At 51.1% G+C, this 15,875-nt stretch overlaps 1 protein-coding gene across 2 annotated transcripts in view; it reads left to right on the top strand.

Annotated features, from left to right (window-relative positions):
- The window catches only part of LOC144101277 (uncharacterized), a 111,675-nt gene extending 98,338 nt beyond the window's left edge, over positions 1-13,337 (top strand). For both annotated transcript variants that reach the window (XM_077634375.1, XM_077634374.1), the window contains exons 4-8: positions 863-953; positions 2,485-2,778; positions 3,640-3,955; positions 8,688-9,331; positions 10,801-13,337. In XM_077634375.1, the coding sequence (XP_077490501.1) occupies positions 863-953; positions 2,485-2,778; positions 3,640-3,955; positions 8,688-9,331; positions 10,801-12,340 (2,885 nt within the window). In that variant the 3' untranslated portion in view covers positions 12,341-13,337. The remainder of the gene's footprint in view (positions 1-862; positions 954-2,484; positions 2,779-3,639; positions 3,956-8,687; positions 9,332-10,800) is intronic.
- Positions 13,338-15,875: the final 2,538 nt, after the last annotated feature.

Raw genomic sequence — 15,875 nt, 5'->3', positions numbered from 1 at the left:
AACGCCGTAAACACTTGAACATGAGTGATATGAATGGCTCATGAGTGTTTGCGAGTGAATATCTGTCGGGTGAACCTGTGCCAGTCAGAACACGAGTGAGGCCGCCAACAGATCTGATCAGAACTTCGAGTCAGCAGACTGAGTCTCAGTCTGAGTACAAATCAGTCTGAGCCGATGCAAATCCAATCGGAGCCGATAAAATTGACCACTTTGTGCTGCCCTCATTTGCCGCGACTGAATAGAGCTCAAGGCTTTCGAGAGGATGAAGCAGTTGAAGGAAGCGGAAAATCGGCGTGAGCCGCGAATATTTCCGTATTTCCGTTGATTAGCTAATTTCGGAAACGATCATTTCACAGCACACAGACGACCTCTTTTTATCAAGTACTTTTCGCCACCTCGTTGATGTGGTCTCCCTTTGCATGTTGTCGGATACACCCGCTTTGCCGGGAGTTCACCTGTGTTGCACACGTATACGCAACACGAAGGCAGACGCTGCAGTGTAAAAGAAAAAAAAAGAAGCCTAAGCTCCGCAGTTTCACATTTCTCTCCTACTCTCTACTCCATTTAAACATAGGCCTAGGAACTGAGCGGAATGCGCAAGAAGGTCCTCTTTAATGTTGACAAATACAATTGGTTCAGAAGTGTGACAGGCGTTCTTCCGATATATGTCCACGAAGTGGTGCACTGGAACCGGAGATACGAAACTATGGAATGACAGACGTCGCGGGAGGGAAATGTGCGTCCTTTCGCTTTCGTCTATGTTTCCACAGAGTTGGAGCGAGTTTCGAGATTTTCATGCGTGAGCACGAATGGTTAAACTTTGCGAGGTGTATCCCTCGATAACTGCACGCCGTCTCTGCAGGCAACTACAAGAAGTTCGTGGGCCTGAAGCAGTATAACCCGGGTCTCAAGACCATGGTTGCCGTCGGCGGCTGGAATGAGGGATCCAAAAGGTAAGTCCCTGAAGCTCCGCCAAAGCGTATCCACTACCACTGTACGCTCTCTCATTGCCCAATTGGAATGGTCATAGTGACGTCAGCACTTTCTGAGCTGGCCGCGGGTGGCCATTCGGAAACTATCCGTTTAGAATCGCTAAACGAACAATAAAACGCAATCACAAAAATTCTTATGGACAACTAATTATCTCATGTACTGGCGACGCGATAGCATTAGAACCTGTTGATTCATTTACGTCACTTCCGGTCAAGTGACGCCACATCTCTCTAGCCAATGGGAGCTACCCGGCGTGGTGACGTCATTTACTTCCAGCCAATGGACGAATTTTACGACCAACGACACATTTTTTTCACCGATGAGGTTTTAATGCTGTAGTATTAATAATGAGGCCCCGCTAGTCATGTTCCCATTTGTGAAATGTCCGTTTGTTGCTGTTGCGCAGAGCACCGTTTGACTAGCTAAACAAAGCAGGTGCAGTGAGCATTTAACCTCATACAGAATCTTTCATTTTCTTAAAGCGCCAAGTTTTTCTCTCCCTTAGAAAGTACTTGATTCGTACACTTAGCATTGCCGTCTGAAAAGCGAGGCGAAAATCGATTACCAACTTGTCGCTGATTTCAACTCTAGACTGACGAATTCCAGTGATTGGCCCCAGGTGCAATACTTTGGCACGTAAGGTGCGTGCAAGCCAGTGCTGCACTTCCTTTATGGAATTTTATTTAAAGCAGCTCTCAATACTGCTTGTCAGGGTCATCCACAACACCTGCAGCTTGCAGGGCACTTTCCAAACGCTGAAACGGCGTCATACGCTCTAAACAGAAGGAAGTATACCCTCCTGGAAAATGTTCTAAGGTGCAATAATCTCATACAGGCTTCGTCACACAAACCTCGTACAAGTTGTATGACATCTGAATGAGAAATGTATGATTTTGCAAAAACAAATGAGGCATATTTGTATGAAATTTGTGTGACAAGCTGTGTGAGGTTATTGTGTCATACAACTTTGTTCAGTAGGTGTAAAAAGGGAGTATATTGTCCACCCTCTAGCGCGCACTCTTTTATAAAAGGATGTGCGCTAGAGGGTGGACAATTTACTCCCTTCTCACTCCCACATATAGGCGTATTTGCGTTTAGAGCGGACGGATTAAGACAGGCCACGGCTCCCTTCATCCAACGGAGGCGAGGTCTCAGCATGAATCCTAAAGCCGAGACGCGGAGTTCCCGGGTTCGAACCCGACCGCGGCGGCTGCGTTTTTATGGAGGAAAAACGCTAAGGCGCACGTGCGCCGTGCGATGTCAGTGCGTACGTTAAAGATCCCCAGGTGGTCGAAATTATTCCGGAGCCCTCCACTACGGCACCTCTTTCTTCCTTTCCTCTTTCACTCCCTCCTTTATCCCTTCCCTTACGGCGCGGTTCAGGTGTCCAACGATATATCAGACAAATACTGCGCCATTTCCTTTTCCCCAAAACCAATTATTATTTATTATTATTACCCTAACCGCAACGCCCGCTCACCGCGCTCGTAGGTTCTCGCACATGGTGTCCGACCGGAGCCAGCGGCAGAAGTTCGTGCGCAGCGCCATGAAGTTCTGCCGCGAGCACGGCTTCGACGGCCTGGACATGGACTGGGAGTACCCGGCCTTCCGGGAAGGAGGCAAGCCCGAGGACAAGCAGGGCTACGCGCAGCTCATCAAGGAGCTGCGGGAGGCCTTCGAGGCCGAGGCGCTGCCGCGGGGCAAGGAGCGACTGCTCCTCTCCGTCGCCATGCCCGCCGGCAAGGAGTACATCGACAACGGGTTCGACGTGCGGACCATCGCCAAGTACGTGCACAGAATGCGTGCAGCCATTAGCTTGAGCGAGCTTGGGCGGTGCTCTGTGCCCACGTGCGCGCCGCGCCCACTCTTTAGCCTCTTTCTTCCTTTGCCTCTTTATGCTCTATGCCTCTTTCATCGCTAACCACATCCACAGCGCATCCAGTGCAGAGACATGACGCGACTGTTGATAGTGGGTCCGGGGATCCACGTCACCCCATCTTTCGCTATAGTTATAACCTTCACTCTAGTGTCTTTGTCTCATCTCTCCAGCAGATCCTCCGCAGTTCCTTCCAGTCAGTTGTCAAGCGTAATGTCTTGGCGCTTCTGTCCATGCAGATGTTGCCTCTTTCTAGAGTCGCATTCCCCTCTTCAACTGCGCTTTTTCTCCTGACAGTAGTAGTGAACAAGACTGAAGTTATTATCAATATTTATGCTGATGTTGCTTTTGTTCTCCCTTTCTCCTTCCTGTTACCGCGTGGGTATGCTTATGTACAGCTAAAGTAAAGCATCTACGGGGAAAGCACTGCTTGTAATGAGGACATGTTCTTAGATTGCGGCAACCGCGAACATCGCGAATGGAAAGTGACCACGACATCGGTCCTCGAGCTCTTCATAAAAAGATGTAGAGTGATGTAGAGGCTTAGGTATGCCTTGGGCAAGGCACACCTGAGCCTCCCTTTTATTCCTCCTCCTATCAATCAGGGCTGAGTATCTAGCGAGGGCTTGGCGTGTCAGACCCATTTCTCGTCTCTTGCCTTCAATGAACTCTCACCCTTCGAGAATACGCCATGTGTATAGTCCGGAACGCAATGCCACCGAATCAGTCGTGCAGCTATCGCGCTCACCCCGGTGTCTCCCTCCACGCAGGGCGGCCGACTTCCTCAACCTGCTGACGTACGACTACCACACGGCGTACGAGTCCAACACGCAGCACCACGCCCCGCTGGGCGCTGCGGACGGGTTGCGCGACTATGACGACGAAAGCCGGCTCAACGTGCGCTGGACGGTGGACTACTACCTGAACGCCGGCGCGCCCCGCAACAAGCTGGTGGTGGGCGTGCCCACCTACGGCCGCTCTTACACGCTCGAAGACCCCGAAGACAACGAGCTCGAGGCGCCCGCCCAGGGTCCCGGAGAGCCCGGAAACGCGACGCGTGAGAAAGGCTACCTCGCCTACTACGAGGTGAGCTCCTCCTGTAGATGCTCCATCCAGTAAACGCAGGTGTCGAGACACCTGCTCTTTGGAGTGCTTTGAAGAGGTGCAGAAAGCTCGTGCTATCTCTTCTGTCGTGCTTGCGCCAAATTTGCAGAAGAGCTGAGCAATATTGCGGCGCCCAGAGAGCACTTTTGAGAAACGTCTATAGACCCTTCCAACCTGGGTATCGCCATGCTGCTGTCTGTACTCCTGTAAGCACCTGGAGTGATCTGCTACCACCACGCTCTTGCTTTCTCTTTGGCATGCGTCAAAACAGTTCTGGATGCATCGGATTTGCAGATCCGCAGTAACTCTGCAGCATTTGCGACAGAATCTGTGGAACTAAAAGAGTCCCGACGGCTCTAGCCCGTTACAAAGGGAGGACGATAACAAACGCGCTAAAGCACCCCCCTATAAAGCACCGGCTATATGCGTTGTGAGGTTCAAAAGAAATTGCCAGTAGAAACTCCACGGAGGAATGCTGAAGTGTGGCCTCGAAACAACACTTATTGGTGACTTAGTTTTGCTTGTCTTCGAGTTTTTTCGCTCGTCACAGCTTGTTGAAAAACGTTCAGACAGGTCAGCCGATATAGCATAACGCCATGCGCTCAACTGGTTTTTGTAAGATCAGCCAGTGCATGCATTTGTTACGTCAATGAAGCCAAACGTTTTGCTTCACTCACGTAACAAATGCTATCCTGGTGAAACAAAGTTCGAGAAAATCAATTCTGCCCTCCAGCCGGCCCCAAAGGGCGCTGGAAATGACGGGAAATATGTGTATGAGATCTTGCATAAACGATAAGTAGTTTATTTGAGGGCGTCGCTATCCAAGACGATCATGTTAGGCGTCAGCTCACGGGGACACACATGAGAGCTGCGGCGAACGTTACAAAGACCTGAGCTTCATGTTACGTAGTTACTGATAAAGCTATCGCGCCACGGACTGACATCTAGGAAATCAGTGTCCTTTAATAACTAAGACTTGGCGGAATTTCTCCCCATTGGGGAAAGCGGCTTGATGAGCCGGCGGACTCGTGTGAGAACGGCGTCCGTTTCTGGAACGTCTCTCGAGGTTCAGTATCCGCGCCCCTTCCACTCCTTGGATTTGGATTCGGAAGACGGCCACATTGGGCCAACGCTGTAATGTTGACACAGACAGGAAATAAAACGAAAATACAGTACCTGTCCGTGTCATCAGTGTAGGGCTGCTTCAGTACGGATGCTTACCGAACCGCCCAGGCATCCACGCTTCGGAAGATATGTTAATCTCAAAAGAATGAAATAACTATTTCCCGCCTACGCCAGCTATAGAGACTGCACGCAAAAACCACGGTTCCGTACTGGAACCCCCCTCATAATGTTGTGTCTCCATTGAATCCTTTAGCGTCAGATCTTGAACCGCCATCCGGAAGTTGTAGTAGTAGTGGTGGTTTGTTCGAATATAAAAAGGAAGGAGAAGATATTGCCCGCCGCGACAATTGCTATCTAATATCTTTATTATCTTACATATAATATCGAAATCAAGAGCAAAAAAATGGGTTTGGGGAGGGCCTGTAATGCGAAGGCAAGAAACCGCTGGTCCTTAAGGGTAACGGGCTGAATTCCAAGAGAAGGCAATCGTAGCGGGGGGCGGCAAAGAGTTATCTGGACGGATGAGGTGGCACAGGACAGATTTAATTGGAGAGATATGGAAGAACCTTTGTCCTGCAGTGGGCGTAGTCGGGCTGATAATGATCTGAACCACCTGAGCTGCGGCCGGCGGAAGTAAAAGAGACAAGGAGAGGACAGCTAGAAGTACAAAGAGGAACGATAGTGAGGAGAGAGTTATGCACACTACTTACAAAACACAAACAGCGAATAACTTCGCGCTGTTCGCACGCGTGTGTCTGCAGGCACTGTCCCAAGCGCCTTTATTCACTTCTATTCGCTTTCTGCCTCAGGCTGTGATAGTCACACTGCACGGTTCTAATGCAGCCGCCAAGCGGGCGTAGGCCTGCGGAGGCTGCTGGACCCCGTGCAGAATGGACAACACGTCGCGGACATTATAGAAGCGAATCTGCCGCGCTATGTGTGCGTCCGATTGCGTCGGCGATGACTTAAGCTTCATCGAGGCACGCACGGGACGTCCGCAGTATGACATTCCGTAGCCGCGTCCATTACTTTATGGCTTCGCGCTTGCCGTAGCTGGCTTTCACAATGCTTCGAAAACGGGAACGCGAGAATTCATTCCCCTCTGAAGCGCGACTCGAACAATGAAAATTCTCCGCCGCGCACGCATACGGGCCGTCTGGGCGACGCCCTTGAAGGCCAACGCGTCGGTAAGCTATTTGAAAGTCGCGGACAACCCTGTCGCAATGCTCGCGACTCGTGCCGGGCCAGGCATTCCGCCCGTAGGCATTGAGTGCGGACAACCGTTACGGGAGAGAGCTGAAGGCTTTTTGACAATTGTATGTTTGTTTGTTACGCATACCAGTCGTTCAAGCGGAGAGCATGGCCAAGCTTCACATTCGTAAGATGTTTACTGACCTCGAGGAATGTTGGAGACTTCGAGATACATGACCGGGAACAGGCAACCGCCTCGCCTTTTTTAAAGATCTCCGAAGAGAAAGCGGCTAATAATAATAATAATTGGTTTTTTGGGGAAAGGAAATGGCGCAGTATCTGTCTCATATATCGTTGGACACCTGAACCGCGCCGTAAGGGAAGGGATAAAGGAGGGAGTGAAAGAAGAAAGGAAGAAGAGGTGCCGTAGTGGAGGGCTCCGGAATAATTTCGACCACCTGGGGATCTTTAACGTGCACTGACATCGCACAGCACACGGGCGCCTTAGCGTTTTTCCTCCATAAAAACGCAGCCGCCGCGGTCGGGTTCGAACCCGGGAACTCCGGATCAGTAGTCGAGCGCCCTAACCACTGAGCCACCGCGGCGGGTTAGAAAGCGGCTGCAGGATTGGCTTTCGCTCAACTCTTGGTGAAGGGAAGCTGACCATAGAGGAGGTCCTTTGAAGCTTTGACATGAACTCAAGGGGCGTTCGTGGTGGAGAAGCGATGCTGTTCATGCATACGCAGAAAATAAAAAAAAGTCAAGGCATTTGCCAAGAAAAGAAATGATAAATGGAAAAAGTTCTTACAGCCTGTTCTGATATGCCTGCACAGAGCCTAGCAGGCTTGATGCAGTTGGATACAAGCTAAGAAAAAAGAGGGTTTTCCCTTTCAAGGAACCGCCTTCAAGCCAATGAACTTCCTAACGTGGCATTGCAGGGAGTGGCAGAGGAAGGGAATAAACCTCTTCTTGCATTGTCATGCTACTCCCTGCATTGTCTTGACTAACCCTAGCAGGTTCATGTGAATCGGCCGACGCAATTGGCTGGAAGGAGGTCTTTGACGGGCAGAAGCCTCTTCTTTGACTTGCATCGGACTATAATGAGCAACAACATGCTAAGCACCACCCAAGTACATTTGGGCCGAGAGGTGTATACCTACCAACAAGGCGAGATGTGCATGTTGTTATCTTGAAGCGAGAGTACCAGGGAGCGAATTAATTAATCGTTCTGCGCCGGTGTACGTGTAAAGTGAACCCATAACCAAAATTCAACATTCTCCTCAGCGCAGCAGTACACGACTGCGGAAGTAAGTCTTTCAACTCTCTGAAAGCATTGGGCAGATTTGTAGTGTTGCGTCCTATCTGCAAGGCTCTACTCAGTCGGAGTTAATTACGCGCCCAATGATAGGTTGGCTCTTCAAGCCTGCACCGACACTACATTTACGGCCTTATTCATTGTCCTTTTTGGATACGATGCTGTTCTTCTAGAATTTCTTGACCGAGAGTAACCCACCCGTCCTCCTGCGCCGCACCACATTGCATAATGCAACACATTACCTCACCCCCGTAAACGCGCCGAGGAGAAACGTCGGCGCAATCACAAGTGAAGTGGGTCACACGATAAACGCAGAGTTGTGTCCTTCGCGGTACACACATATCTTATGACTCAAGGCGACTAGCGGGCTACCAGGTCCGAGTTCTGTTAGCAATTTCGGGGGGGGGGGGGGGAATTAAGGATTTGGAGAAAAAAAAACATTAATTCATCCTGTCAACGATGAATAGTTCGAATTTCAATCATCTGCGTGTACGAGCCATTCCAGTTCGAGATTGTAACTGTTCCTGCAGCGTCCCCTCTCTCTCTCTTCCCCGTTTCGCGCCACTGTTTAGAAAATCGGCGTCCCTCCTCAAGCAGGCTGAGAAACGTTGCGACGCTCCCTGCCCGCTTCCTTCACTTTTCTTCGCACATGCCTATGCTGTGTGTTGCCGCGGGCATTTTCGGCTAGGCGTCCCCGCAGCATGGTTAGCAGTTCCTCACGTGGGCGTTGTTGTGTTCCTCCTTTCCTGCAGATTCTCATCTGGGTTGTGCACAGACCCCAATCAGGATTAACACTGTATCCATTTCAGAATATGACTTTATTGGGTTCGCGTTCGTTCATTCATTGATTCATTCATTCACTTTCTGTTAATAATACAGGTGAACCTCGCTACAACCAAACTGTTTATAACGAAATAATAGATATAACGAAATAATGGCGATTCTCCTTGGAAGCTCGGTCAACAAGGGCTATAACGAAGCTACGGATGTAACGAAGTAATCGCCCGGCCACTTCAACTTCGTTACAACGAGGTTCAACTGTAGTTAGTTTCTCGTCTTTCTTTGCCCCTCGCTTCTTCGCAGATCTGCCAAAACGTGAACGAGCTCGACTGGGAGCTGCGGCGCCCGGAGCCCCGACGCATGGGCCCGTACGCCTTCAAGGACGACCAGTGGGTCGGCTTCGACGACGAGCAGATGATACGCGAGAAGGCGCGCTACATCATGTCCAAGGGCCTGGCCGGCGCCATGGTCTGGACGCTGGACAACGACGACTTCCGCGGAAACTGCGGCGGGGAACAGAGCCCGCTGATCACGGCGCTTCGCAAGGCGCTTCTGGAGGGCATCGACGAGGACGAGCAACAGGAGGCGGCCAGCAACGCAAGGACCACGACTCAACGGCCGCAGCGGCAGGCGCAGCGGCAGCAGGACAGCGGGGGACGGCGGGTGGCCAAGTCCTCACTGTCTCCTGGTCGCGGTGGTCCGCGGACCAACCTGGCACTGTCGGTGACCACGCCGCCCCCGCCACCCACGCCTGACCCAGGACCGGCGTTCGAGTGCGAGGACGAAGGATTCTTCAACAACCCGCGCGACTGCCGCAAGTACTTCTGGTGCTTGGACTCCGGGCCTGCAAATCTGGGCACAGTGGCGCACGCGTTCACCTGCCCCTCGGGACTGTACTTCAACTCCAAGTCCGAGGCGTGCGATTACAAGGAGAACGTGGTGTGCAGGTGGGCACCCAACTTATCTCCAACGCGAAGATATGATGGCCTTTGGCCCTCAAAAGACAAAAAACGGAGCGCCGAAAGGACAATGGTTTTTATCCGACGTAATGGGCTGGCAGTGGTGGTCGAATTGCTCTTTTCCGGTAACAAATGGCAAGTACGGCAAAGCACTCAGGTTTTGCTGTAGCGCAGCATGGTTACCTGTGAGAGAGGTGAACTCTAGACAGGGTAGTCTAGCACATAGCCTGTCGTACTCAGCGGTGTTGCTTTGCGACGGCAAACCTTCAGTGTGCAAAGAGGGCACTCTTTTGCAGAGAGGGCACAAATGAGATGTGCTGTGCCCACGCGTACTCCTTTTTCCGGAGGCGCTTTCGCCTTTGACGTGTGGAAGTTTTAGCGGCTTTTACGTGGATAAGACATCGTTTCATGAGCACGTGTGCTATACATCGCAATTTTCTCCGTTCCGGAACTTGCATCCTCGGCGACTCATACAGACCTGTGCGCAGTACATTGCAGCAGCTTCACTTGTCTCTGGCAGGTTCATATTCCTGCGTAGGCACTAAAATCCAGAAGTTTTACCGACGCTACAGGCAACATGCCGTCGGAAGACTGCTGGTACGAAGGCGATTAGCGCAAAGCCTACTACGGTTATAAAAAGTTGAAGTGGCGTTCGCATGATATGACGCAAGTTTCAGTTTCAGTTGTACGCGTAAGGGGAATGTCGCAAAAATAAAGTGGCGAGTAGGAGTTGAATCACACGTCCAAAGTATGACATGGCTCCTCGGTCAGGTGACCGATGATAACAGGCCATGTGACCTTGCTAGTGGTGACGTCATTTCCTGCAAACGACAGCCACGAGATCTTGGAGGTGAAGGTGGGCTGCCTATAGCAGTTAGTGCTGCAGATGAGATTCACCTTTGGTTCCTGTGTGCAGGTCACAGTCATAGAAAAAACAAACTGGCAACTCTATCTACAAGTTGCCAACTTTTAATTAGCAGATGACGCAGACCTATGTATCGAGAAAGAAATGAATAACATGCCAGAGGCATGCAGCCACGCACATCTTCAACCTGCAATTGCTTCGGTTTGATTTGGTTTATGGGGGTTTAACGTCCCAAAGCGACTCAGGCTATGAGAGACGCCGTAGTGAAGGGCTCCGGGAATTTCGACCACCTGAGGTTCTTTAAGGTGCACTGACATCGCACAGTACACGGGCGTCTAGAATTTCGCCTCCATCGATATTCGACCGCCACGGCCGGCAATTGCTTCGGCCTGTAAAGTTAATATGCCTCATTGCCCTGAAATGATACGCAAACAGTCGTGGGCTTACATTCACCGGCCACCGCTGAACCATGTATCGCGTCGTTCAGGATCAACAGCGCCGGCCGGTCTTTATAGTTTTTTAAACGATCATTCTCGCACCTATTGCTTCGCTAAGAGCCAACTTGCGTCTAATACACTCTCTCGGTGTGCAGGGTTTCAACACCAACAGAAGCTCCGTCGACCACGACCCGCAAGCCTCGGCGGTCCAAGGCCCGTTCCACAACCACTACAACCACTACCACCACCACTACAACCACCACGGAGCCACCCACGACTACAACTACGACCACCACCCCACGTCCCACGACGACAACCACCACCACCAGCGCTCCTAGACAGTCCGAGCAGAACGTCGCTGAACTGCTCAAGCTCCTGCAAAGCATCGGTGGCGTCGAGAAGCTGCAGACCATCCTGACCTCAGCCGAGAACCCAGCGCCCAATAACGCCGGCGGTGTGGCTGCGCGTCGGCTGCCACCGCAGGTCTTCGCCGCCACGGAGCCGCCGTTCCGACCCGTGTATAACGACAGCAGCGCGGCGCAGGGACACGTCATCCGGAGGCCACCTCTGTTCCAGGAGCCGCAGCTGTTCCAGTATGTGGAGCCGGCGCGGCCACCGCCTACCCCGTATGCTCAGTCCCCGACACCCACGCCGCCCGAAGAGACGAATGTCTTTGTGGGACCGATACAAGGCACGCTTCCGCCGCGTATGCCGTTCCAGTTCGTGTACCAGGCACCCGAGCGTGGACAGCAGCTGCCGCAGCAACAGCAGCAAGCCGACGGCTATCAGAACGTGCCGGCGCCTCCGGCATTCTCGCCCCCTGTGAACGTACCGGTGAATGCTCCCGTCAATGCTCCCTACAACGTACCCGTCAACGCACCAGTTAACGCCCCTGTGAACGCTCCAGCGTTCTCTCCGCCCACGGTGCCGCCGTCCGTCTACCCGACGCGGCCGTCGACGTCGTCGTTCTCGGAGCTCGTGACACGGCCGGACTTCTTCCCGCCAGACTTCGAGGTGGACGCAGAAGTGGCAGCGCCGCTGAGTTTCCGGAAGGGCACCAAAGTACGCGTCAACAAGGTGGTCAGGGTCAACGGCAAGCTCTCGGACGACCAGCAGCCGGCGACCGGGCGCCGCGGCAAGAGGATCCGAGTGCGGCCAGGCGACCGGCTCGCCGTGCGCCGAAGGCCTGTCCAGCAGACCGCGCCTCCGACCACGACGACAACGACCACAACTACGACGCGAAGGCCCACTACAACGACGGCACTGTACGACGACGTCGAGTACGAGTATGAGTACGAGGATGACGAGCAGCCCCCGACGACGACCACGACAACGACCACGACGACAACGACGACGCGTCGGCCCAGTCGTCGAGGAAGTCGTCGCGGTGGTAACAAGCGTCCCGCAGCCACTGGAGGCCATCGGCGGCCCGTGGTCGCCGCGGCGCCGTTGCCCACCATCCCTCCGGACCCATTCGCGCCGCCTCTGATCGTCATCGACGAGAACACCGTGGACTGCCACAAACGCGGTGTGTTCGCGCACCCCGAGAGCTGCGGGATGTTCGTCGTGTGCGCGCCCAACTCGAAGGCGTCGACGGGGCTGCGTGGCTACGTGCACCACTGTCCCGCCGAACAGGTCTACAAGAGCAAGGTGGGACGGTGCATGAAGGGGAACCGGGACGAGTGCAGCAAATGATGAACGGCCCCTGACTACTGAGGAAATGGTGCTCCACCAGATGCGACCAAGACAGGGTGTGATCCGTACAACGTATCGGCGTGCACTCGACCCAATCCGTAGCTACTCGGAGGGCCGCTGGTACACGGCGCTTCGGTCTTAGCTGGCGTGGCTCTTCTACCGTTTGGTGCTGTTGGGCGCGAAGGTTCAGACGTAATTATATGCACAAAAGGAGGCGGTTACAGAGGGTGCAGCGTAGACGTAATGTCTCTACGTTTGCGTCCCGTCTTTATGTCAGGTCTGCCCTTGCAGCCAGGAGCACTAAATGCTAAATGGCGCACGGCCAAGATGGACAGGAATGTTCCGCATGAATCCATGTTTGCCACCCCGGTTACAAGGAACAAATGCACACGCAAGAGAAAACACTTTTTTTTTTTCAGAGTTAACCCGTTAAGCATCACAGTAGCAAGACACATCGGAGTGTGCCCGCAGGTACTTCTGATAATGCCGGGGCGCTACGCGATGTTACACTTACTCCCAGCTGGCGACAATTTGTACGACGCAGGCAACGCACGGAAGCATCTATTGCAAGCATTGTTTCTACCCTTCGCTTTTCACGTCGGCTTTTGATTCAGCAACCGCATCAATGTATGCAGTAAATTACTAGCCGTGAAATCGCGTCAAGACGTCAAGTGATGCCTACATTTTGGCGGGTGCCATGACTCTCAAAGATGACAATGAAAGATCATGCTTATCCGGCATCGTGGACACCATCTGCAAGACAGCCCAGCTACGTCCGCAACTTCAGTGCATCTTGCTCTGTGGTGCGTGTAATTTTCAATGTTCACTCCCCCTCACCCTATGTGCACGAACTGACGTCCCTGCGAGGTGACAGGCTCAAGAGACGCTATAAGTACAAAAGGCGCTTCCCTGAAACCTGGAAGTTGTGGCTGTGACTTCAGATGTGCTAATGCTCTTGTCATGATGAGAAATAAATGAAAAGGACGTACACAGAGAATTCTGTCTGTGTCGGAACGTCATTTCTGGCATGCAAGTCTTAGCTGATATGAGCAGCATTCAGTGACATCATGTAAGTATACCGACACGTAGCAGACTACTGTTGGCAATGTCAATGACGCTATTCAAGAGGTGCAAAAGTCCTGCATAAATTACTAGTGTGATGTATTGCAAATGCTGGACGTCGCTTAGTGTGTGGTCACTAGTAGTCGTCATGGCTTGATAGGTAGTCGAAATGTGGCGCTACACGCATACGTGGCGCTACTTCTTTAATTGTTTAGTTTTCGCTTGACAGGTTACAGGAGCAAGCTGTCAGCCATTAGAACGAGACGTGAACGGCGTAACAGACTATGCACATGGAATACTGATGCGCTGCAGTTGTTTTACACAGCGAAATTCCGTTTGTACGATTCCGGTTAATACGTGCGTTTCTGGCCAGTCATAGCCCAACTGCCCTGAACTTTGTGCTAATCTGGAACATTCTCTTCCGATAAAACAGAGCACATCTTACAAACGTCTTGAAACAACTCCAAGTGACTACAGACGTCTTGCGCTAGATTGAAAAGTCTCACAGACGTCGGCAGCAAGAAAATTCTCCTGCCCCCGTCGCCATTCAATCCCCTCCCCGTCTACCATACTCCTCCTCCGACATGCCAGGCTAACCTCGGACCAGCTCGGTGGCACTGGTGCAGGATAGCCTCGACGCCTAAACGGCAAATGCAGAGGTTTTAGAATTCGACGAGCATAAAGGGGCCGAATGTAGGAAACTTGCAGGTAAATCAGGCGAAGTCCTTTTGGACAGGATTTGAAATGACGTAATCGCCGATTCAAACGTGACGCCATTCAAACGTGATGCACAGCGCCAAATGTGGGGGGCACATGACGTCATCTACCCTACCGGTGCATATGCAACGCATAAGCGCTTGCTGTGAACGAAGAAAACCAACGACACCGAAGGCAATGCCCGCTGAGCGTTGTTTGGCAGCATCTAACGACGCACAGCAGCACGTGGTTGACGGCAGCGGAAATATGAAACCCTATCTTTCGTGATGTCTGAGCTTCTCCGCACATCTCCGGCGCTGCGAGGAGAAGACAAATTTAATCGTCGATTAATTACGTCACGATTTTAAATACTAGCACAAAAAAACCTTGGTATGCTTTACCTACAACCTATATAGATTTGAATCCTCAAATATTCAGAGTTCTAAAGATGTAGATACCCTTTAATGCTCCGTTCCATAGCTCTGTCGCAATAAAGTCACCCCTCTCTCTCCCACCCTTCCAGTTGCGTTTCCAGATGCAAATAGCAGGAAGTAGCATTTACGAGCTAGAACAGAAAACAGCAGGACTATTTGCAAGAACGCATGGAAAAAAGTTGAGAGAGAGAGAAGCGACTCCAGATGGGAGTCTCGATGTTTTTGCAGCAGCTGGAGTTGCTGCAGTTACATTTTTCTAGCTAAAAAATGACAAATCCAAATAGTTTTTCTCCAGTTGGGGCAACAAGTACTATAAAGATAGCAAGAAAATGGTGCTTATATAGGATGGTATATTGGTGAGACAATTTGCACATGCCAGCCGGAAGGCCTTAATTTCTTGAGAAAGTCTGTGTAATCCTACAAGAAATGTTAACCAACTATTCACTGCCTATGCTTGAGTCAGCAGGACAAGGTGACTAACTGCAGTTAGAAATTTTACTTTCACATTCATATTACGACAATTTATTGTGTTCAGGTTTTCCTAGGAACATTTGTGCACAATGTTCCTTTCGACCCCAACCAATTGTGAGGCGGCGCGATGAAAGCTCTACAATCTTCCGCCTTGTAAAGCATGTTATAGTCCACATATAACTGCATACAGTAGGCTGCCGTTGTAGCTATCAAACGCAAGGAAGAAACGAATAAGTCCCTCGTATTGTTCTTAATGCTGCCAAAATGCCTCCGTTAATGAATTTAGATCAGGTCTCATGTGAATTATCAATGCATTAACTTATCACTATTTCCGGGTATTTCATGGCTTCTATGTTGCCCAAGCTTACAAGTTTCTTTTCACACCATGGCCTTGAAAGAACAGAGTTGTGCTGAAGTGGCTCCCTTTCCGCAAATTGCCACAGATCAGAGTGGAAGGTTTAATGAATATAGAATCACTGAGAAAAAAATTCACAGCCATTTTAGGGGCCAGGGGTACAAAAATCTAGGTGAGGATAATAGTTCTGCTATGGCCGTCATTTATGGCAACAAGTAGCAACGCTGAGTTCATGCTGCCTGTTGTACACATATGACACAATAAAAGGAAAATTTACTAAATTAAATAATAAATAAAAAGTAATGTTCACTACTTTTGCACCTCGATATAAAGTTTCAAATGACGATTGCATCCATGGCAAAGTCGACAAAAAGCACTGATTATAACAGGAGACTTTCTCATCACAGTCGAAGCAAATGACAAAGGGGCGATCACATCAACATGCTAAACTTACCAAGCAATCTTAATACCACAGCGATCTCTTACTCTTTAAAAATGTGACTTTCACTCGTTCTTT

This window comes from Amblyomma americanum, chromosome 8 (genome assembly GCF_052857255.1).
Source record: "Amblyomma americanum isolate KBUSLIRL-KWMA chromosome 8, ASM5285725v1, whole genome shotgun sequence".
NCBI lineage: Eukaryota > Metazoa > Arthropoda > Arachnida > Ixodida > Ixodidae > Amblyomma > Amblyomma americanum.
This window is presented reverse-complemented; position numbering and strand designations above follow the sequence as displayed.